Source organism: Phascolarctos cinereus, unplaced genomic scaffold (genome assembly GCF_003287225.1).
Source record: "Phascolarctos cinereus isolate Bilbo 61053 unplaced genomic scaffold, phaCin_HiC Scaffold_726;HRSCAF=1367, whole genome shotgun sequence".
Classification (NCBI taxonomy): Eukaryota; Metazoa; Chordata; class Mammalia; order Diprotodontia; family Phascolarctidae; genus Phascolarctos; species Phascolarctos cinereus.
This window is the reverse complement of record NW_027556098.1, coordinates 87,980,736-88,005,471: the sequence shown is the minus strand read 5'-3', so window position 1 is coordinate 88,005,471 and position 24,736 is coordinate 87,980,736. Positions and strand designations below refer to the sequence as shown.

General features: G+C 38.9%; 1 protein-coding gene across 1 annotated transcript in view; it reads right to left on the bottom strand.

The window, feature by feature from the left end:
* Window positions 1–23,865, bottom strand: part of ADGRG7 (adhesion G protein-coupled receptor G7) — an 82,640-nt gene extending 58,775 nt beyond the window's left edge. The window contains exons 1-3 of the mRNA XM_020999959.2: window positions 23,347–23,865; window positions 6,433–6,543; window positions 1,438–1,542 (exon numbers count right to left, since the gene is read on the bottom strand). Of these exons, the coding sequence (XP_020855618.1) occupies window positions 1,438–1,542; window positions 6,433–6,543; window positions 23,347–23,461 (331 nt within the window). The 5' untranslated portion in view covers window positions 23,462–23,865. The remainder of the gene's footprint in view (window positions 1–1,437; window positions 1,543–6,432; window positions 6,544–23,346) is intronic.
* Window positions 23,866–24,736: the final 871 nt, after the last annotated feature.

Below are 24,736 nucleotides of genomic sequence, written 5' to 3'. Positions count from 1 at the left end.
CAAAAAATGCTAAGCTAGTCTAATTTAAGATATCATTAGTAATCTCTGAGGGAGCCAAAGGTGAAGTTTGAAGCCAGATTTCAAGGGTTTGAGGAGTGAGTGATAAGGAAATAAAAACAATATAGATGTAGCAGACTATAACAGAAGAGTGGCCAATGCCTATATGAGTTACATATATTTAATATTAATATTGTTTCCTTTTGTGTTCAGTATTCTCCAAAGCGGAGGTGTGGCCTGACCTGAAGGAGTTTATAATTAACTCATCAGAGATTAAGAAGATAATCTAATCATAAGACTTGCCTCCAACACAATCACACCTATCTGTTTTCCCCAACCTTTCCCTCCCCGAAGAGCTATGTAAATTCCCAACCTATCTTCTTCCTTGCTAAGAGCACCTGCTTAGGCACCCACAGAAGCATCTGCATAGATGCCATTCGGAAAATCATTGCCTCTCCAGGGCACCTTTCCCCTACCCCCTCTATGCTATGGTATCACAAGTGTCCCTCAGAGGGTTTGGCTCTGAAGCAGTGTGACCAACGAAGAAAAATCCTACTTCCCACTTTTTAATTTTTGGTGGGGCAAAGTGAGTCTCATTGGTTGAAAAGTCATGGCTGGGTTGCAACAGAATGCAGATCTCATCACATCAGCTTTTCCTCCAAATCCTCCCCTCTCGAGGACACCACCATCCTTCCAGTTAGACCTGTTGTCAACCTCAGTGGAATCCTCAACTGTTCATTCTCCCTCACCCCACATATATAATCATTTGTCAAATGTCCAATCTTGTCAGTTTCCATCTTCACAACATCTCTTGCATAAATTCTCTTCTATTTATTCTCACAGTTATCACCCTAGTTATCATCACCTTTCAGCTATTACAAGAGCCTCCTTATTTCATCCTTGCCTCAAGTCTCCTCCCTTGCCAAGCAATCTTCCCTACAACCTTCAAAATGATTTTCCTAAAGCTGAAATTTGATCATGTCACTCCCCTACTCAATAAACCACAAAGGCTCTCTTTTGACTCTAGAGTCAAACATTATTTTCTCTTTGTTTTATCCTTTTAAAATTTCTATTGTTGCACAAGTTCCATAATGTACATAACTTAGCATGGTAGTACACAATATAAATTTATTTAAAAGTAAATATACATATATTGAAGGCACTGCTCAATTTTTCTTTTCTTTTTTTTTCTAAATAAGAGGAACACATTATCAAAAAAAGTATGGAGACCACTGGCATAGATAATTCTAGGAATTTGTCGGTGAAATGGAAGAAAAATATTTACGGTTGAGTGAAGGGATTTTTAACAAATAAACTTTATCATTTGTTTTTGCATTGCTTAAATTTTCTCCTGTCCTCTGTCAGAGACCTGGCCCCTGAACTATGGTTCTGACACAACCTCTCAGCTCTTATACCTAAATTATACAAGAAAATACCTACCATTTCCAGTGTTGCTTTCACATTTTTCTAAGGAAGGTCCATATTTGCCCACTGTGATAATGTCGAAATGGAAATTGTCATAGGTGCTATTTTTACAGAAATTTACTGTATGGGAAAGAAAATGCATTTAGGGTTCATTAACGTAACAGACATTTGCAAATTTGAAATTACTGAGAGGTCAAAGGGTATGGTGTAAAAGGTCCATCAAGGCTAATCCCAATGAACCTTAAATCCCATCCCCTCCTGTCCTCTAGAGCAGACTACCTCCTCAGATCTTTAACCTGTCACGACCTACTGATTTTCTTCCCCATTGCCTTCAAATGTGCCCAAGTCTCCTCTATTTTAAAGAAACCCCCACTAGACCCTACCATGTTCTCAAGCTGTCATCCTGTATCTCTTCTCTTTTTCCCCATAGTTAAATTCATAGAAAGCTGTTTATTAATCTATATTTATATTGTATATATTGTATTTGTATTTGTCTCCTCCGTGATAATATAAGCTCATTACAAGTATGAGTGAATGGATGAAAAAACAATTACTAAGCACTTACTATGAGCAAAGCACTGTGCTAAGTTCTGGGAATTTGTTGTTCAGTGCTGACTCTTCATGATCCCATTTGGGCTTTTCTTCACAAAGATACTGGAGTGGTTTGCCATTTCCTTCTCCAGCTCATTTTACAAATGAGGAAACTGAGGCAATCAGGGTTAAGTGACTTGCCTAGAGTCACACAGCTAATAAGTGTCTGAGGCTGTGTTTGAACTCAGGAAGACAAATCTTCCTGACTTCAGGCCCTGCGCTCCATCCACTGCATCACGTAGCTGCCCAAGTGTTGGGAATGCAAATAAAAAAATAAGACAGTCCCTGCTTTCAAGAAGCTCACATTCTAATGAGGGAAACAATGCATATGGAAGGTTTCAGCCACGAGTCAGATGGAAAAATCCCACAGAGAAATGGCAAAGCAGATGGTAATGCATCATCTTTAATGTTATTTCCAGTTAAATGTTTAGATTTGTGTTTCTGATTTTGAACTACTGTCTTTCTGAGTTTTCAATAGCAGTGGCAGTAGCACTCACAGAAGCAGACCACATCTGGTGGGGGAAGGAAGAGGGGAGGAAGGATAGGCTACTTGCTCAGGATAAGGGCTTCCGTGAGCCCAGGCAGGAAGCAGTACTGGAGGTCAGGTTGAGGGGAAGGGTGGAAGGCTACCACTTCCAGGATTTGCCTATCCGTACCAATTGGTCTGTATTTAAAGAGGCTGGACCTATTCACCACAGTGATTTCTCCCTTCACAGAGGACTGTGAAGCTGCATCTGGAAGCAGGACCAATTGTCTAGAGGGCACTACTGTTCCTAAGGCTGTTGGGTTCAGGGTCCTAGGCTGTGTGCATCTGGGTCTCAGGGGAGGTGGGGTTGAAGTGCCTGGCGCACACACACACAGAAACTGCTGTCTCTCCTTCAAGGATTGCTTTATTGCTTTATTCTTTGTATTTTTGCATTTGCATTCTCAGTATCTAACACAGCACCTAATACCTAGTTATTAATAAATTGATACAATCATATAGTCATCACCTACACTTCCTCTCTTCTCACTCCTTAACACTTTGCAATCTGGCTTCCAACCTCATCCTTTGACCAAAGCTGCTCTCTCCAAAATTACCATTGATCTCTCTCTCTCTCTCTCTCTCTCTCTCTCTCTCTCTCTCTCTCTCTCTCTCTCTCTCCCTCCCTCCCTCCCTCTCTCAAATTTATTGACATCTTTTGGGTTTTTTATATCATCAGAATTTCTATCAGCATCCATTTTCATTATCCTATCAGAGAGTCATCTCACATAATAAACAATATTTTTAGGGGGAAAAAAAAGGAAAAAGAATCCTCTCCCAAAAGTCAGCATAACCCATTAATAGGGAAAAAACCTGAAAATATATACACTGTACTGTGCCTGTGGACCTTCCATGTCTGCAAAGGAACAAGGAGTGGTGCCTTCATATATCTCTTCTTTTAAGCAATGCCTGTTCTTTGCAGTTTTGCAAACTTCACCTTTTATTATTTTATGGTTGTCCTTTTAATTTACATGGTGGTCATCGTATATATTGTTTTCTTAGCTCTGCTTACCTCACTCTTCATCAGTCCATTTAAGACTTTTCATGCTTCTCTATATTCACCATATTTGTCCTCTCTTACAACACAGTGATATTCCATTACATTCATGTGCTACAATTTATTTAGCCCTATCCAATCAATGGGCATCCACTTTGTTTCTAGTTCTTTGCTTTCACAAAAAAGTGCTGCTATAAATGTCATGGTGGATATGGAAACTTTCTTTTTCGTTAACGACCTTTGTGGGCTATAAGCCTGAGACAGGTAGGCAATGCAGCAAATAGAGCACTTGGCCTGGAGTCAAGAAGACTTGGATTCAAATCAAGCCTCAAATATTTCCTAGATGTGTGACCCTGAGAAAGTAACTTAACATATGTCTGCCTCAGTTTCCTCACTTATAAAATGGGGATAAAAATAGCACATACCTCCCAGAGTTGTTGCAAGGATCAAATGAGATATTTATAAAGCCCTTAGCACAGTGCATGGCACATAGTAGGCATTATATAAATATTAGGTGGTAGTAGTAGTAGTGGTAGCAGTGGTAGTAGTGTTGGTGTTGGTGGTAGTGGTAGTAGTAGTAGAATCTCTGGATCAAAGGATATATGACATAATCAAAGTAACATGTTAATTATTTTATTTGTATAATTCTCCAAAATGGTTGTACTGATTCACAATTTAACCCACAATACACTAGTGCATCTCTCTCAACACTGATAACTCCTAATTGCCACGTCTGATGATCTTTTCTCAGTCCTAATCCTTCTCAATCTATTCCCCACATTTAAAACTATTGACCACCATCTTCCCCTGGATACTCGGTCCTCCCTGGCTTTCTCCTGGTTCTCTTCCTCCCTGTCTGAATACTCTTCAGTCTCCTTCACTGATTCATCAGCCTATCACACCCCCTAACTAAAGGCGCTTCTTAGACTCTGTCCTGGACTCTCTTATCTTCTTTCTCCACACTCTTAGTTACCTCATCAACTCCCATGGGTTTAATTATCACCACTATTCTGATGATATGTATGTGAATACAGATATACATTTATGTGTATATATCTCTATATCCAGACTGTCCACTCAATCAACAAAGCATTGGGGGCAGCTAGGTGGTGCAGAGGATAGAGCACCGGCTCTGAAGTCAGGAGGACCTGAGTTCAAATCCAGCCTCAGGCCAAACACTTGACACTTACTAGCTGTGTGACCCTGGGCAAGTCACTTAACCCCAACTGCCTAAAAAAAAAATCAACAAAGCATTGATTAAACCCCTTTTATGTGCCAAGCAATCAATAAGCATTTATTAAACTTTAACTATTAAGGCAATTGTTCTTTCCTCCCATAACAACCTGAAATTTCTGGCATTTATCACTTTCTAGTGACATTAATAGTAAGTCACCACGTTCCTGCAAAAAATGTACATATATTACGTGGGATGGGGACAGAGAAAGAAGTGCCTCTGAACTTGATCCCTTTCTAAGTGGCAGTTAGAGTGACTATACCACCCACATCGCCCTCACTAGCTTGAGCAAGTGTTCCCAGCCATTGACTGTTGCCAAGTTTTGTTTTAAGTCAATTCTGTGACTACGCAGATGATACACTCACGGGATTATACAGGGCCTCCTACATGCAGCTGATGGGCTCCTCAAGTGTTGCTGTCATGCATGCAGTTGATGGGCTCCCAACGTGTTGTTGTCATACATGCAGCTGATGGGCTCCCAACATGTTGTTGTCATGCATGTAGCTGATAGGCTCCCAACATGTTGACATTCAGTCATTTCAGCTGTGTACATATTAGATATGGCACTTGGGTTCAAATATCTGCTCCAACACTTACCACCTGTGTATTTCTTGGGAAGTGACTTTACCTCTCTGTATCTCAGTGTATGAGGGAGTTAGATTTAATGGGCTCTAAGGTCCTTTCTACCTTTACCTCTAGTTCTAAGATCCTAAATCATAGATCTAGACAGAAACAAACAAAAATACTATGTCAAGTACTGTGTTTGGGGGTTTTCTTGGCAAAGATACTGGAAGGGTTTGCCATTTCTTTCTCCAGCGCATTTTACAGATGATGATACTGAGGCAAACAGGGTTAAGTGACTTGCCCAGGGTCACACAGCTAGGCAATGCCTGAAGTCAGATTTGAACTCAGGTCTTCCTGACTCCTAAAGTATATTTCTGGAATGGTCAGTAAAGTAGCCTAAGAAGAAACTTCAACTTCTATTATCAAATTGGCAGCTGAATTTTTAAGATGACTTGATTATTGTTATTACTGTCAAGGGTGTGACAACCTCCTGCCCTATGGCTGTACTCAACATTTCTCTGTGTGATAGGCTGGCTAGGCTGACGCTGCCCTTCCTGATCACCATTCCTGACTTCCTCTTACTATTCCATGTCTGCCCTGTCCTTCCAGCGTCTTCCAACTCTTCTCTACCTTTCGTTTGTGCCTTCCAGAACTCCTACTCCTTTTTTTTTTAATAAATTGCCTTTCTTGTTAGATCTGTGTACACTCCTTGGGAATTACTTACTATGTTTTTTCTTTAATTTACTTACATGTATACATATTGTTTTACCTGAATAGAATATAAGTTCCTTGAAGGCAGACATTGTTTCGTTTTATCTTTGTACCTCTAGCACCTAGCATAGTGGGTATTTAACAAGTATTTCCTGAACTTCTAAACTGTACAATTCTTGACAACAGGGACTGTCTTTTGCCTTTTTGGGGATCCTCTTTAGCACAGAGCCTGGCACATAGTAGGTGCTTTACAAATGCTTGTTGAATAACTGTTGACAAATTGTACTATCCTCATACAAGGTCTCATATAGAACTGTGGTAAAGATCTGCAATCTTTCACTGCCTGGCCACATTAGTAAAAAAACAAAACCTCAGCCCAAGGAAACTTACCTATAGTACACCTCCATCCCTTCCATTGCTCTGGACAAACGCATCCATCCTTCTCCCAGGTGCCTCCATTCTTGCAGAAATCCAAAGAGGTGGATGGGTATGTTACTGTTGCTAGAAACACAATATGTTTAAGTAGGGTATCCAAACAAGCTGGTTTGCTTCTCTATTTAGTGCTCCGGCAAAGCAATTTCTGCGGATAAAAATCACTTTATATGGAATGTAATGACAACAGATTGTTGCCCTAATGCCCTATTCAAGGCATAGACAACATCACCAGCAACAAACATTCAATGAAGCAGCTAGGTTGTGCAGTGGACAGTGCTGGGCCTGGCATCAGGAAGACCTGAGTTCAAATCCTGCCTCCGATACTTCTGAGCTGTGTGACCTGAGGAAAGTCACTTTAACTCTGTTTACCTCAGTTTCCTCAACTGTAAAATGGGGATAATAGTAGCACCTACCTTTTTCATTAGTTCCTTTGATATTCTTGACTTTTTGTTTTTCCAAATGAATTCTGTTATTGTTTTTCCTAACAGTAAAATAATTTTGGTAATTTAATTGGGATGGCTTTGAACATATAAATTAGTTTAGGTAAAATTGTTATTTTTATTATGTTGGCCCTGCCTGCCCATGAGAAATTAATATTTCTTCAATTATTCAAATCTGTATATATAAAGTTTTTTATAATTTTATTCATATAGTTCTATGGAACAGAGAAGACATACAATTTACAGCAGCAAATAAATATAATAACCTTGCATTTGACAAAGGTAAAGATTTAAGTTTTGGAGATAGCAGCACTCTTTGTGGTGGCAAAGAACTGGAAATTGCAGGGATATCCATCAATTGGGGAATGGCTAAACAAGTTTTGGTATATGATTGTGATGGAATACTACTATGCTATAAGAAATGATGAGCTTCATGATCCTAGAAAAACATGGATAGACTGTCATGAAATAATGAAGAGCAAAATGAAATGAGCAGAACCAAGAGAATGTTGTATATACAGTAACAGCAATATTGTTTAAGAACAACTTTGAGTGACTAAGTCATTTTAACTAATATACATACCCAAATTAATTACAAAGGAAATATGGAGGAAGACACTACCTGCCTCCACAGAAAGAACTGATAAATAGAAGTATGTATAGAGTAATTTTACACATATATGTAATATGTATGTATATGCATGTGTATATGCATGTGTATATGTATATGTATATGTATATGTATATGTATATGTATATGTATATGTATATGTATATGCATATGTATATGTATATGCATATGTATGTGTATATGCATGTGTATGTGTATATGTATGTGTATATGTATATGTATATGTATATGTATATGTATATGTATATGTATATGTATATGTATATGTATATGTATATGTATATGTATATGTATATGTATATGTATATGTTTATGTTTATGTTTATGTTTATGTTTATGTATATGTATATGTTTATGTTTATGTTTATGTATATATACATACGTATTTGTGTAATGGTAGCCATCACTGGGGCAAGAGGGGAGAAAAGAAGAAAAAAAGGAAAAAAAGTTACATGATAATTTTATTAAATATTTAAAAGGAATAGCAAGTAGTACATAGTAGATTTGCAGTTTGACACACAATCATATTTTTTTTTCTATTCTACTATATTATGGAAATGCTTGTTTTATTTCTTAAGTTTAGAATAAAATAAATTTTTTTTAAAAATGCTATCCACCTCCAGAGAGAGAACCGATGAATTCTGAGTGCAAATTGAAGTATGATTTTCTTGGTTTCTTTTTTTTAAATATGACTAATATGAAAATATGTTTTGCATGATTTCACATCTATAATTGATCTATTTTTTGCCTTCTCAGTGGGTGGAGGAGGGCTAGGAGGGAGGGAAAGAATCTAGAGCTCAAAATTTAAAAAGAAAAGAATGATAAAAAAATAATAAATATTATAATAAAAATAATTTAGCAAGTAAAAAAAAAGACATTAGGGCAAGTCTGTATACACCATGATGTGAACATTACATACTGATCTTACTACTGTTTTAGACTTTGAAACTTGGGAAGCACAAATGTCAAGCCAAGCAAAACTGTCTAAATCACCCTTGAACTTGTGAATCCTTTTGGAAATTGGAAGATTCGTGTGTGAAAACTGATAAACAGGGCAGCAATAAATAATACAGGAAAAGACAAAAGCAAAAAAAAACCAACCCAGCACCTACTTCACAGAGTCATCATGAGGACCAAATGAGATATTTCTACAGTGCTTAGCACAGGGCCAGGCACATAGTAGGTGCTATGTAAATGCTTTCTGCTTTCACTTCCCTACTCCCTTCTCTTCTCCTCCTACAACAGAGTGTGGGAACTGGCACGTAGAATTTGGAGTCCAAGGACTTGAGGTTCAGATGCCATTTCCTAACTTTGTGTGCATAAGAAAGTGACTTACCTCTCTGGGCCTCAGTAAAATGAAGGGGTTGGGTGAGATAGAACCTATCAGCAAGAATTTATTAAGCACTTACTACATGATAGGCACTAAGCTAAGTGCTGGGGATACAGAGAAGCAAAAACCTACCTCTGTTTGCCAGAAGGTCTCATTCTAAAGGGAAAGGACATTTATGTAGCAGAAGACTCATCTTCACGAGTTCAAATCTGGCCTCAGACAGTTCCTAGCTATGTGACCTGAGGCAAGTCACTTAACCCTGCTTGCCTCAGTTTCTTCATCTGTAAAATAAGCTAGAGAAGGAAATGTCAAAGCACTTCAGTATCTTTGTCAGGAAAACCCCAAATGAGGTCACGAAGAATTAGACAGGACTGAATGATGACAACAATATATTCCTTTGTGATATGTGGATGGTTTTTTAAAAAAGAATTACAGGGGCGGAGCCAAGATGGCACAGTAAAAGCAGTGACTTGCTTGAGCTCTCCCCAAATCCCTCCAAATACCTATAAAAAATGGCTGTAAACAAATTCTAAAGCAGCAGAACCCACAAAAAGACAGAGTGAAACAAATTTACAGCCCAACACAACCTGGATGGTTGATTGGAAAGGTATATTGCACTAGGCTGGGAGAGGAACATGATTCAGTGTAGGCGCTCAGGCAAAGCAGGCCTCAGAGGACTGAATCGAGGGCATCTATGGCAGTTTCCAGACTTCTCAACCCACAAATGCCAAAGACAACTTAGAAGGTCAATGGGAAAAGTCTGTGTCTGTGGTGAAAGAGAGAGGAGTGGTCCCAGCCCCAGTCCCCAAGCTCAGCCCCTGGGTGGTGGCTGCTTCCAGAGCTTTGGGCTCACAGACTAAGGGGGAATCGAGTGGCTGATCAAAGGAGGATTGCAGGGATCTCTCTGCTTGGTGCAGGACTCTCTTGCTTTGCCCATGCTTGGATCTGAGTCACAGTTCTGGGTGGTGGTCTTAGGGTGAGGAGGAGTACTGGCATGGTGGAGTTTGTAGTGGCAGTAGAGAGCAAATCCTCCTCATAGTTCCAAGACAGAAAAGAGTGCTTGTGGTCACTTATAGACCAGAGCACAGGCCAGGAAAGAAGCAAACACCTTGTCCTCGATCATAGCACCTTGGAAAAAATGAAAATTTGCAGGTCCCTAGAAATATCTCTGAAAACAGCTGCACAAAACCCCCGAAGCTTGGGACAGTACATTCTCCACACTGGAAGCAGACCCCTACCTTAACAAAGAGTTTATAACTCAAGTGATTGGCTGAGATCATGAGCAAACCTCACAAAAAGAGTCAGACTATATTATCTTACTTTGGTAACAAAGAAGAATAATGCATACAACCAGAAGAAGACAACAAAGTCAAAGTTCCTACATCCAAAGCCTCCACAAAAAATATGAATTGGTCCCAGGCCATGGAAGAGCTCAAAAAGGATTTTGAGAAGCAAGTAAGAGAAGTACAGGAAAAATTGAGAGTGATGCAAGAAAATCACGAAAAACAAGTCAACAGCTTGCTAAAGGAGACCCAAAAAAATACTGAAGAAAATAACACCTTAAAAAGTAGCCTAACCCAAATGGCAAAAGAGGTCCAAAAAGCCAATGAGGAGAAAATTGCCCTAAAAAGCAAAATTGGCCAAATGGAAAAGGAAATCCAAAAGCTTACTGAACAAAATACTTCCTTAAAAATTAGAATGGAGTTATTGGAAGCTAGAGACAATTTGAGAAATCAAGACACTGTAAAACAAATCCAAAAGAATGAAAAAATAGAAAACAATGTGAAATATCTCATTGGAAAAAAACTTAACTGGAAAGTAGATCCAGGAGAGAGAACTTAAAAATTATTGGACTATCTGAAAGCCATGATCAGAAAAAGAGCCTAGACATCATCTTTCAAGAAATTATCAAGGAAAACTGCCCTGATATTTAGAACCAGAGGGCAAAATAGAAATTGAAAGAATCCACCAATCACCTCCTGAAAGAGATCCCCAAAGGAAAACTCCTAGGAATATTGCAGCCAAATTCCAGAGTTCCCAGGTAAAGGAGAAAATATTGCAAGCAACCAGAAAGAAACACAATCAGGATAACACAAGATTTAGCAGCTTCTATATTAAGGGACGAGGAATTGGAATATAATATTCCAGAGGGCAAAGGAGATAGGATTACAACCAAGAATCACCTACCCAGCAAAACTGAGTATAATCCTTCAAGGGGAAAAATTGACATTCAGTGAAATAGGGGACTTTCAAGCATTCTTGATGAAAAGACTAGAGCTGAATAGAAAATTTGACTTTCAAATACAAGACTCAAGATAAATGTAAAGAGGTAAACAGGAAAGAAAAATCATAAGAGACTTATTAAGGTCAAACTGTTTATATTCTTGCATGGAAAGATGATATTTGTAACTCATAAGACCTTTGTCAGTATTAGGGTAGTTGGAGGGTAAAAATTATATGTATGTAGATAGATAGATAGATAGATAGATAGATAGATAGATAGATAGATAGATAGATAGAAGATAGAGGGCACAGGGTGAGTTGAAGATGAAGGGGTGATATGTGGAGAATAAAATTAAGGGGTGAGAGAGGATTATACTGGGTGAAGAAGAAAAGGAGAAGTAGAGTGGGGTAAATTATCTCACATAAAACAGACAAGAAAAGGCTTTTACAGTGGAGGGGAAATGGGGGAAGGTGAGAAGGAATGAGTGAATCTTATTCTCAAGGGATTTGGCTTAAGGAAGGAATAACATATGCACTCAATTGGTTATGGAAATCTATCTTACCCTACAAGAAAATAGGGGGGGAAGGGGACAAGACAGCATGGGGATGATAGAGGGCAGATTCGGGTAGTGGGTAATCAGAAACAAACACTTCTGAGGAGGGACAGGGTCAAAAGAGAGAATAGAATAAATGGGAGGCAGGATAGGATGAAGGGAAATATACTTAGTTTTTCATAACATGGCTACTATGGAATTGTTTTGCATGACTACAGATCTATAACCTGTATCGAGTTGCTTGCTTTTTCAATGAAGGTGGCTGGGGAGGAAGGAAGGGAGAAAATTTGGAACCCAAAGTTTTAAAAACACATGTTAAAAAAATTGTTTTCACATGCAACTGGGAAATAAGAAATACAGGAAATGGGGTACAGAAATCTATCCTGCCCTATAGGAAAATTGAAGGGGAAGGGGATAAGAGAAGGGGGGGTGAGATAGAAGGGAGGGCAGATTAGGGGAAGGGGTATTCAGAATGCATGCCATCTTGGGGTGGGGGAGGGATGAGATGGGGAGAATATTTGGAACTCAAAATCTTGTGGTAGTGAATGTTGAAAACTAAAAATAAATGTTAAAAAAAAGTAAAAAAATAATTACTACTGTGCATTTTGAGGAAATAACTAGAAGAAATACAGAAATTCATGTGGAAAGTACAGTCACAAGGAAAACAAGGAACTTACACATAAACATATAAAGAACGAGATATTATTCTCTCTCAGTTCCTCCTTAGTGTGACTGTCCTTTGTTTCAGATCTTGCCAGAGTTGGCCATATCCTTTCTCTCCCAGTTATTTCCCTCTTCTCACCTTTATAGAATATTTCAATAGCACAATTCAAGAATACCTCTTTGTTCTCTGATCCTCCAGGGCTACCTCCCCCTACTCCAGCCTCTCTCTCTCTCTCTCTCTCTCTCTCTCTCTCTCTCTCTCTCTCTCTCTCTCTCTCTGTTTCTCTCTTTCACACACACACACACACACACACATACACACACACTTTTAGTTTTCTTCAGCAAAATGACAGGTCCCAGGGCTTACCTATTTTATACTAAATAGGATAAATTAGGCATAATTAATTTACAAATCCACTACACACAAGGTAAACAATTCCCATGCTTCATTTGCCACCATAACTCAGTTGTCTTCTCACCCTGGAATATCCCAATATCCCACAGCCACATTGTCTGCCTTCCCCATTAGTAAGTTCTTTCTGGGTCCTCCATTTTGGGGATAGACCTAGGCTGCCATACTTCATTACCCTCCTGGTGATGCTTCTGATTCTATGCACTGGCAGAGCAGGTACCTCCCCTGTACTTTTTAAGTTCCTTCCTCCATGTAAGCTCCTTGAGGAAAAGAGCTGCCTTTCTTTTTATGTGTATTTATATCTCAGTGCTTGGCCCATAATAAACACTTCAGAAATGTTGGTTGCCTGTTGGAAATCTTCCTCTGTTTCAGGATAGGGTATTATCTTAGGCCATTTACCTACAAAAGTTGTCTGGCACGTTTTTAAAAGAAGAAAAGGAGGCCAAGAAAAATTAAGCATTTTGCTCTTACGAAGGATTTCAATCACTTAATCAACCAACAAGCATTTGTTACTCTCCTACTGAGTGCCAGGCACTTTGCTAGGTATAGAGATACAAAGGCCCAAAGAAACAGAGCCTGCAGTTAAGGCACTTACATTTTATGGGGGAGACAACACATACACACATAAATATGTAAAATTAAATACAAAGTAAGTGCTTGTGACACTATACCACATTTCTTATACCTGCTATAATGCAGGTGCATGTGCCAAACAAATTTACTAACTAGTTTGACAAAAATGCAAACTGCAAATCTGATTTAGACTCTTCAGTGTATGCAATCACTCTTTATTAATCACAGTGTGCATTTATCTATTCAACAATACAAACATTAGTCTCACTAGGATCAAACCCCCAATCTCATTGCTAAAGGTCCAGGCAAACTTGTCTTATTAAAAGTTATGCTAACTTTCCATTGCTCCCAGACCTGCTTGTCAATCAGTATTGGGGGAAGGCCATCACCCAGTCTTCAGCTTTGTATTACCTGATATTCATCACATAGCAAATGACCCCCTGGCCTGCTTGCCCCTAGCAAATTGCCATGTACTTGTTACCTTGGGGAGGAACTGAGAGGCAATGGCCCATTCCCCTTATTGAGGACATAAGCAAATTGCCTTTATCTCATTACAGAAGTTATCAATAAAAGCTGGCCCCATCTTGAAACCCTTGCAGATCCCCAGTGATCAGCTCTTTAATGTGTTGCTTGCTACCTTGACATATTTAATCAGCTCCTTTTAATTCTCTTTGTCCTGAGTTTTACCTCATTCATCAGGGTGAAAACCTAAATAAAGAATTTTCTTTTTAACCGTTTCATACTTCCTTCCAGACAAGCTTGTCTCAGTGCTCCTGGCAAGGTCTCCACTCTGAGGCCCAGCCAGAGGCCACCTGTCTCTTTCAGGGGTAAGGTTCTGCTAAGTTTCCATCTATCAGAATTGTCTCAAGGGAACACAAGATGCTCAGATTTCTGAATCTGGGGAACACAAGAATCTGTCCTAGCTGTGACTCAGGAGGAGGCTGATGTCTAGGGCCTCCAGTTGGTTTTTATGATTCTAGTTAAGGGCATTTCCAAGTTACATCTAAATTCTGATTGGTAATTACCTAAAATAATGATGAAAGGAAACTAACAATTAAAGCTTTAGTTTCCTAATGACATTAGTCAATGTGTATTAGTTGTTTACCAGATTTGGGAGACATTCACACACTTCACTGCCAAACTATACACAAGTCTTTATCTTATTACAGGCAAACAACTTTCGTAAATACTTAATCACACAATGAAGGCTTAAAATGGTTCAAAAATGCTAAAGTAACATGTTTGTTCTCACAATACTTGGTCCGATCTCTCTCTCTCTCTCTCTCTCTCTCTCTCTCTCTCTCTCTCTCTCTCTCTCTCTCTCTCTCTCTCTCTCTGCCTGTCTGTCTGTCTCTGTGTCTGTCTCTATCTCTATCTTTCTGTCTGTCTGTCTGCCTCTCTCTTGTTCTTGCTCTCTTGCTCTCACTCTCGCTCTCTTTCTGAAAATGTAATTTCTTCTGAATGTATTTCTTTCACAACAGAACAAATATTTCCCCTTCTCTGCTCTGTCAATGTCACCACTCTAATGCAAGCCCTCATCACCTCATGCCTTGATTATTGCAGTACTCTGATAGTGGGTCTGCCTTCCTCAAGTGTCTCCCCATTCCAATCTATGCCTTTCTTCATGTTTTTCTAAAATGTAGAAATCAAGTATGGCTCTATTGTGTAGGAATCCTATTACTATACACATTTTTAAGAATCAAATTTAAAACAAATGTGAAACTCAGACAATGTGTTACAGCTTGTGAAAATCTTACTTTAGCAATGTGATAAACTCCATGAAAACATGGGATTCCTCCCTTAACTGTTTTCATTGGCTGTACTCCGTGCCTGGAATGCCCTCCCTCTTGACCTTCATCCTCCTGGCTTCCCTGACTTCCCTCAAGTAACACTTTTCTGCCAGAAGCTTTTCCCAGACCCCCTTAATGCTAGTGCCTTCCCTCTGAGATTACTTTCCAGTTATCCTGTATATGTCTTGTATGTACACGGTTGTTTGCATGTTTTCTCCTCTGTTAGAATGTTAGCTCTTTAAGCAGGGACTCTTTTTACCTTTCTTTGTATTCTCAGTGCTTGGCTCAGTGCCTCATACATAGTGGGAATGTAATAAATCTTGGTTGACTTTAAATCCTGTTGAAGCTATGGGTTTTCTGTTTCAAAATAAAAATCGGTTTGTAAACTAAAGTGTGATTTGGTAGATTCCCAACAATATTAGGCATGTCACCTCAAAACCATTTCTATTTTCTGCTGTCTACATCCAAAGAAAGAACTATGGCGTTTAAATGCAGATCGAAGCATCCTATTTGCTATTTTTTTTCTTCTGTTGTGTTTTGTTTCCTTTTTGATGGTTCCTCCTATTGGTTCTAATTCTTCCTTACAATATCATTAATGTGAAAATATGTTTAATAGGAATGTATATGTATAGCCTCTATCAGATTGTGAGCTGTCTAGGGGAGGGAGGTGGGGAGGGAGGGAGAGAAATATTTAAAACTCAAAAGCTTATGGAAGTGATTGTTGATAATTCAAAATAAATTAAGAAAAAAAGAAAAAAATTTTCCATTTTCATAATTTTTAAATCAATGGCAAAGGTTGACATCTAGGCATGTTTCTGCAAAGCAGTACTATTCTTTTCCTCTGTCATATTGAGAACATGAAGTAATTGATCCCAATAAATGTTAATCTTCAGCTACTAGCTGAATTTATTTGGAAGGAGATCCTTAGCACAGTTTGCTTTAACTAATGAAAAGTGTTTCTATATAATATATACACAATTGTCTAATACACAAAGGGTATAGAATAATACAGCAACACTCAATAGACCTTAATTTTAAGTAGCTAAAGTTCAGAAGAGGTAACTTTGAACTCTAGTTATGTTTCTCTGTGATTTGTTAGAAGGGTGCTAGAAAAAATGATAATATTTCTACCTGTAGCCAATAAAACTGATTTAATGATTAAACTACCTGCAAGGTTGCCCCCTGGCAACTTGAGGGTCCAGCCAAAGGTCTTGCTCAGGTAAACAGTTTTAACCCTATAACCTTCAATTCAAGGGGAAAAAATGGTTGTGACTGAAGACACTCTATCTCTTGAACTTCTTAGAGAATTCTCTCTGATAATGTATTTTTAATATCCTGTTGGAAGTATTATGTCTCACAGAGTTTTGTTGTTCAGTTGTATCAACTCTTCATGACCCATTTGGTTTGGTTTGGTTTTGATTTTTTTGGTAAAAATACTGTAGTGATTTGCCATTTCTTTCTCCAGCTCATTTTACAGATGAAGAAACTGAGGCAAACAGATTCACAAAGCTAGTAAGTATCAGAGGTTGTATTTGAATTCACGAAGATGATGAGTCTTTCTGACTCCAAGCCCAGCATTCTATCAACTATGTCACCTAGCTGCCCAGAGTTAGAGTTTAGTTTAGTTTTGTTTAGCACCTGGACCTGAGGCCCATAGAAAACATGCTGGATTTGGAGTCAAAGGCCCTGGGTTCAAATCCCAGCTCTACCATTTACCTGTAAAACCTCAAGAAAGTCACTTTACCAATTTGGGCTTTATTTTTGTTCAACTGTAACACAAGGAGGTTGGATTAGATGACCTCTAAGGTCCTTTCCAGCTATAAATGAATGATCCCAAGATCCTGCCTCTCAGACCTTGAGACAAGCCACTTAACTGGTTATACTTGGGCCTCAGTTTCCTCATTTGTAAAATAAGGGAATTGGACCAAATAGCCTCAAGGGCTCTTTTAAGTATAAGAACAATACATCGGACCTCAGATTCTAGCTTAACTATGTAAATTATAATGTAAATTGAACTACATAAAATCTCAGTGCTACCTTTGATATCCTAAATACTGCTAAGGATAGAGAGAGACACATACAATTTAGGCAAGGGATAGGAAATAGACCTGTAATTTCCTTGGGATAGGAAATACCCAGGTGAGGAAGCTCCCTCTGTCCTTCCTACTCTTTAGGAACTCCCACTCCCCAAAAAGCTGGCCCCCTGAACCACAAACCCTGCCCTGAAGGCTTTAATCCTTTTGTATCTGCCCAGTTACTCCCTCCCCACACTCCCCACACTCCCCACACTCCTTGCTCTTTGCTAAATGGTGATGCTCTCACCAGACCCACTATTTCAAGCTTACCTCAATAATGCTTCACTTTTCTCCCTACTCCCTGACAGTGTTACAGACAGCTTTATTAACAACCTTACTGTTGTGCACCCCTCCTTCTCCTCTCCTATTCTGGAACTATGATATCAACTTTGCAATTTTTCCTGTTAGGGGTATATCAATCAATCGCCTATATCCCCACCATATAGAGTTATTATGATGACAGGGGTGCTCCAGATAGAAGCCCAGAAGAAAAAAATGACTCCCAAATATCTACAATTTGTTGTTGTTGTTTGGTCATTTCCAACTCTTTGTGACCCCATTTGGGATTGTCTTGGCAAAGATACTGGAATGTTGCCATTTCCTTCTCCATCTCATTTTACAGATGAGGAAACTGAGGCAAACAGGGGTAAGTGACTTGCCCAGGGTCGCACAGCTAAATAAGTATCTGAGGCCAGATTTGAACTCAGGTCTTCCTGACTCTAGGCCTGGCACTCTGTTCACTGTACCACCCAGCTGTCCAAATATCTATGAACAAAGCCTCAAATAAAAACACAACTAGGACTTAAGTTCAACTAGAATTCCTTGAAGAGCCAAAGCAAGACTTTTTAAAAGTTTTTTTTTAATTTTAGACGAGATGAGAGCACTAGAAAAAACAATTAGAATAATAACCAAGGAATGAAGAATGAGAAATAGAAGTAGTTGCTTGACACTTACTGTCAATCTCTGCCTGCCTATATCTCATTTCATACTACCTACAGACATGCCCATGTCCACCCTGGGAAAACCCTCATTAATCCTCCCATCCCAGCTAACTATCTTCCTATATCTCTTCTGCCTTTTCTAGCTGAACTCCTCCAAAGGGCTGTCTACAATAGGTGCCTCCACTTTCTCTCCTCTCACTCTCTTCTTCACCCCTTGCCATTCCACCAAAACTACTCTCTCCAAAGTTACCAATAATCTCCCGTTTGCTAAATCAAATGGCCTTATCTTCATCCTTATTCTTGATCTCTCTGCCGCCTTTGACACTATTGATCACACTCCCCTCTTTGATACTCTCCTCTCTCTAGGTTTTTAAGACAACTCTCTCACTCCTGCTTCTTCTCCTACCTGTCTGACTGCTCCAGATCACACCCTCTAACTATAGGTGTGCCTTAGGGTTCTGTCCTGGCCTTCTTCTCTTCTTCCTCTATACTACTTCATTTGGTGGTCTCATCAGCTCCTATGGGTTTAATTAACATCTCTGTGCTTATAATTCTCAATTCTCAAATTCTCAAATCTACCCCAACCTCTCTGCTGACCTCCATTTCTACATTCCAACTACCTTTCAGACATCTCAAACTGGATGTCCAATAAACATCTTAAACTCACTACGTACAAATACAACTCATTATCTTTCCCCCTAAACCCTCCCCTATTTCTGTTGAGGCCAGTGCCTCAGGCTAACAACCTAGGAGTCATCCTGGACTCCTCACAATCTCCCACTTTCCATATCCAGTCTTTTGCCAAGGCCTTTCATTTCACCTCTGCAACATCTCTCAAATATTCCCCCTTCTCTCCTCTGACAATGCAGGCCCTCATCACCTCATTCCTTGATTATTGCAATACTCTGATGATGGGTCTGCCTTCCTCAAGTCTCTCCCCACTCCAATCCATCCTCCATTCAGCCACTAAATTGATTTTCTTAAAGTAAATTCTGACTGTCACCTCCCTACCCAAACTCCAGTGGCTCTCTATTGCCTCCAGGACCAAACACAGAATGTTCTGTTTGGCATTCAAAGCCCTTCATAGCCTAGCCCCCTCCTACCTTTCCAGTCTTCTTATACTTTGCTCCCCAGTTCTTCAATCCGGTGACACTGACCTATTGGCTTGTTCCATGAACAAGACACTGCATGCTCCAAGGCATTTTCTTTGTCTGTCCTCCATGTCTCAGCCCTCTCCCTCCTCTGCTCTAACTACTGACCTCCTTGGCTTCCTTTAAGTCCCAACTCAAATCCCACCTTTTACAGGAAGCCTTTCTCAACCTCTCCTAATTCCAGTGCCTTCCCTCTGTTAATTATTTCTTGTTTATCCTGTATGTAGCTTGCTTTATCTATATTTATTTACATGTTGTCTTCCCCATTAGTTTGTAAACTCCTTGGGAGCATGGACTATCTTTTGCCTCTTTTTGAATCCCCAACTTAGCACCATGCCTGGCATATAGTATGTACTTAATAAAGGTTTGTTGGATTGATTGATGAGGTATAAAACCTGACCCAAGCAACAAACTTTCTGAAAATCAGAATGTTCAAATAGAAGATAATGACTCCATGAGAAAAGAAGAAATATTTTTAAAGTCAAAAGACTGAAAAAAAATCAAGGAAATGTCAAGTATCTCATGGCAAAAACAGATAGAGGAGAAAGAAATTAAAACTCTTTGGATGACCTGAAAGCCATGACCAAAATAAAAAAAGACTAGCTGTATTTCCAGAAATAATAAAAGAAAACTACCCTGATCTTGAACTTCCAGGTCAAAAACAAACAAACAAAAAACAAATATTGCAAACAGTCACAAAGGGAGAATTCTAGTACTGAGCAGTCAGTCAGAATCAGTCAATCAATAAAGGAATGGAGATCTTGAAATATGACATTCCATAAGACCAAAGTAATAAAAAAAAAGACTTACAACCAAAAATAACTTACCCAGCAAAATTGAATGCAGTTCTATAGGGGGGAAATGGATTTTTAAAGAAATAGAAGGCTTTCTAGCATTCCTGATGAAAAAATCAGAACTGCATAGAAACTTTACAATACAAACACAGCAGTCAAGAAAAACATAAAAAGGTTGTGTGATTCCTCTTCTCCTTTGAACATGTCATGGTTTATTCATCTTACGAGGAGCTTCCTCAGAAGATATTAATGAACAGTCAACCTGCTTTAAGAAATAACTGAGACCCAAAACTTAAAAATGGGCCACCCACATAAATTCTGTTGGAGAACAATGGATGGGGAGCTTCATACCAACAAAATTAATCACAGAATAATTTTATGGCTGCCCACTACCCAATCACTGACAGGGCATTCTCAAGCACCCAACAGACTTTTTGAAGACATTTCATACACATGCACTCTGTCTAAGGGAAACAATACAGAGTACAATGTGCTCAGGAATTAAAGCACATTAAAAAAAAATTGGTGCAAAATTGCATACCATTTCCCACCTCCATGTTTTTGTACAGGCTGCATGCCTGGAATGCTCTCTGACTCTTGGAACCCCTAGAAGAGTTTGTGTAAGGCCTACCTCGTGTCACCTTCTGGAAGAGAATTTTCCCAATTTCCATAATTGTTAGTGCTCCTCTGCCTTCCCAAGTTAGTTTGTATTATTTTCAGTGCCTCCCCTATAATTATTTCATATTTTTTAGTACATCTTTTGTATCTGCTTATTTGTGTGCATGTTTTTCCCTGACAAATATTAGTTCTTTGATAGATGTTTATTGAATAGTTAGATAGGTAGGTTGCTATAGATATAGATATAAAATATTCATTTACTTCTCTGTATACATGTTATTTTCCACAATGGAATAAAAATTTCTTGAGGACAGGGACTATTTTATTTTTGTCTTTGTATCACTAGAGACTAGCACAGTGTCTAACACATAAGTACATGTGGTTGTGGTTTGCCTCTCGAAAAGGACCATGACATCAAGTAGATAATGACATGACTTACAGTTGACTTTGATTTGAGTGAAGGAGGGCTGCAAAAAGTCACCAGCCTCACAGAAGTACATATACGTGTATTATATACATATATATACATACACATTGTTATTGTTGTTCGGTCATTTCAGTCCTGTCTGACTCTTCATGACCCTACTTGAGGTTTTCTTGGCAGAGATACTGGAGTGGTTTGCCATTTCCTTCTCCAGCTCATTGTACAGATGAGGAAACTGAGGCAAACAGTGTTAAATGATTTGCCCAGGGTCACACAAGTGGTAAGTGTCTGAGGCCAGATTTAATTCAGAAAGATGAGATGAGAGACTTCCAGGCCCAAACCTCTATCTATTGTACCAGCTAGCTGTCCCACTCTGACATATAATATATATGTATATGTATGTGTGTGGGTATAGTATGTATCTGTGTACATGTTGTTCATGTCCCAGTAGAATATAAGATTCTTGAGGACAAGGGCTGTTTCATTTTGTCTTTATGTCCTCAGCACCTAGCACAGTGCCTGACATATAATAAATGCTTAATAAATGTTTGGTTTTTTGGGGGGGAAAAAAAGAATGTAGCTGCTTGAGGATAAGAACTCTCTTTTTTGCTTGTATTTATATTCCAAGCTTTTAGCATAGTTCCTGGCACACAGTAAGCACTTAATAAATGCATGTTGATTTGTTGACACTATGGTGTCATCTTTAAAAGTCCATCTTCCTGTTAAATAAACCAGAGAATGCCAAAGGCACATACATGGCTCTTTTAAAAGAACATTATTTCCCAATAAGAAGATAAAAATGAGCTAACTTTGAAAATATTTATTATTTTGTAGAGCTATACAGCAACAGTTGTCCGAGAGCTGAGAACCGACCACTCTTAAGTATAGAAATGCCCATCACAGAAGGCTGGCCACCAGATAATGGATTATTTGGGCCACAGATGATATTGTCTGCTAATGGGGTTGAGGATTCATGACTGTTTTGTGGACTGTACCAGAATGTTAAATACTAGAGATAGTCAAGCTCCATGATGGCAGGGACTATGTTTTTACTCTTCTTTGTATCTCCAACTTAGTACAATGTTTGACATGTTTTTGTTATTGAGTCATTTTAGTTGTCTTGGCTCTTTGTGACTCCATTTGGGGTTTTATTGGGGTAGTTTGCCATTTCTTTATCCAGCTCCTTTTACAGATGAGGAAACTGAGGCAAACAGGGTCAAGTGACTTGCCCAGGGTCACACAAGTAAGTGTCCAAGGTCTTATTTGAACTCAGGTCCTCTTGATTCCAGGCCCACACTCTATCTACTGCACCATCTAGCTGCCCCACCTCACAAAGTAATGAGTTGCAATTTCCCTATGAACTTTAAATATTATACAAATGGTAATATTAAATGATAAAAGCATAGATTTCCTTTGCCTGAACTCTATGATCAAATATTACATCATCTTTATCTCATTGTATGTAAGGGGAATTTTAGCGCGCATGTAAGGTAGATTTTAATGTGTATAAGGTGGATTTTTGTTATTCTTTTTTAGATAATAATTCCCAGGTTGGGAATTAGTTGGAATCTTCCAAAATAACTTTTTTTAAAATAAAACTAAAGGGATCACAAAGTCACTTCACACTTTTTGAATTTTCATTTAAACCACACAATCATAGTTCTAGAAGTAGAAGCAATCTTAGGGATCATCATTCTAGTCTAATCCTCTCATTTTACAGAGAAAAGGAGGTTCAGTGATTTGCCCAAGGTCACACTGTTAGTAAGTGGCAGGCTTGTGGTAATAGGCATTTTCCCAAACTCCCTTTTGAACTAAAATCTCTGTGTGTGTGTGTGTGTGTGTGTGTGTGTGTGTGTGTGTGTATGTGTGTGTGTAGTGCTCCTCTCTATTTATATCTTGGTGGATGATTATTATTTTCATCTGCCTCAGCCATTTCAATTACCAAAGTTATCACATTATATTTCCACGAATACTAGATTTGTCTTACTTTGTCTACTTCACTTGTGCAATGGATTAATCCCCACAACACACATACACGCAGACACACACACACACACTCACATACACACACAGATTTTAGATCAAAAAGGAGTTTGGGAAAATGCCTATTCGCACAAACCTGCCACTTACTAACAGTGTGGCCTTGGGCAAATCACCAAACCTCCTTTTCCCTGTAAAGTGAGAGGATTGGACTGGACACAACATTAGCAGTAACTTCTTTTTAAAGGTAGAGCAAGATGAAGACATTACCTCTCTGCAGTGTGATCACGAGCCTCCAAAAGCACAGCCCGAGAAGAACAGAAGTTATGAGTATACAAATGATCACCACCACTTGTCTAAGGTTGCAGCTGCGGCAGGAAGACATCTTGTTGTCAGAGCAGAGGTCCACACCTGGGGGAGTTTTTTTCAAAACACCGTCTGATTCATTCCTACTTTCCCTCTTGAACAGAGTTTAAATTTTGCAAATTCCATTCTAAAATACAAAGACTGAAAGGTACAATTAAGAGGTCAGCAAGCTTCCCAGGAGTCTTCTTCAGCGGTATAAATATTCCTCCTCTTATACACAATCTGTAGCCCTCATTTTACCAATATTCCCAGGTTTAATCAGAGTACAAGAGCTAAGAAGACCTGAACTAGTTTCAGTTTCTCATACCCTAACTGAGAACGGAATTATGGACGTTGAGGAAGACGTGATGGGATTGGACTAGGAAAAGTAAGGACAGGGAGGGAGCTTGGGGTCATAAAGAAAGGAGGGAACTACCTGGAAGGCCAAAGGGGAAATGGTCAGAGTTCTAAATAAAGTCGAGGGAGGAACCAGAAGGGAAAAAAAGAAGGAAATGTAAAAAGACAAATCAGCATGGAGAATTATATAAGGCTAAGCCAGTCCAGTCTTGCTTTCTGGTCTTTCAAGTAAGATGAATTTAACTGAAATAGACTGGCAGGTTCCAAAGGTGCCAAAATAAATGTTTTTAGCAAACAAAGAAAAAAAAGGCAAACTTGTTAATAAAAATCTAACCATTATAATCTGTGTAGCCCAAATGAATTCAATGTGGGGGAACTCTCTCTAATAATAATATCTATGGTTTGTTTGGACTCCACTCAGGGTTTCCCAGGGCAATAAAAATCTGGCGTCTCTCATACAGGACCTCTTCCCCACCCCCAACTTCCAGGCCTCAAAGAACATAAAAGGGACAGTTATAGCCATACCCCATCCCCCACTCCCTCTTGTGAGCTCTATTTCCCTTCTTTCCAAGGAGTTCAGTTATGGTCTTAAGAAAAAACCCCAGAGCAAATAATTTCAGGCAATAATCTGAATAAGTGTCTGAGGAATCTAACATATAAAAAATATATAGTCCTGTGTTATAAAATAATAATACCTGATATTTCTAAAATATTGTAAGGTTTATAGAACACTTTACCTATGGTTTCACATGGTTGGGGTCCTGTCATTGAATTCAAAGAATAATTAAGGTGTAGCCTGGGCCCCTGACTTGTGGTCATGCCATTGAAAGTGTGAAACTCTTTCCCATAGAAAGAGATCAGGATGTGCTGTCTCTGAACTCTTGAATGATCAAGATCAAATGTTTCTTTTCAAGCCCATAGCCTTGGAACAATGGGCCAGAAAGTGATAATCCAACTG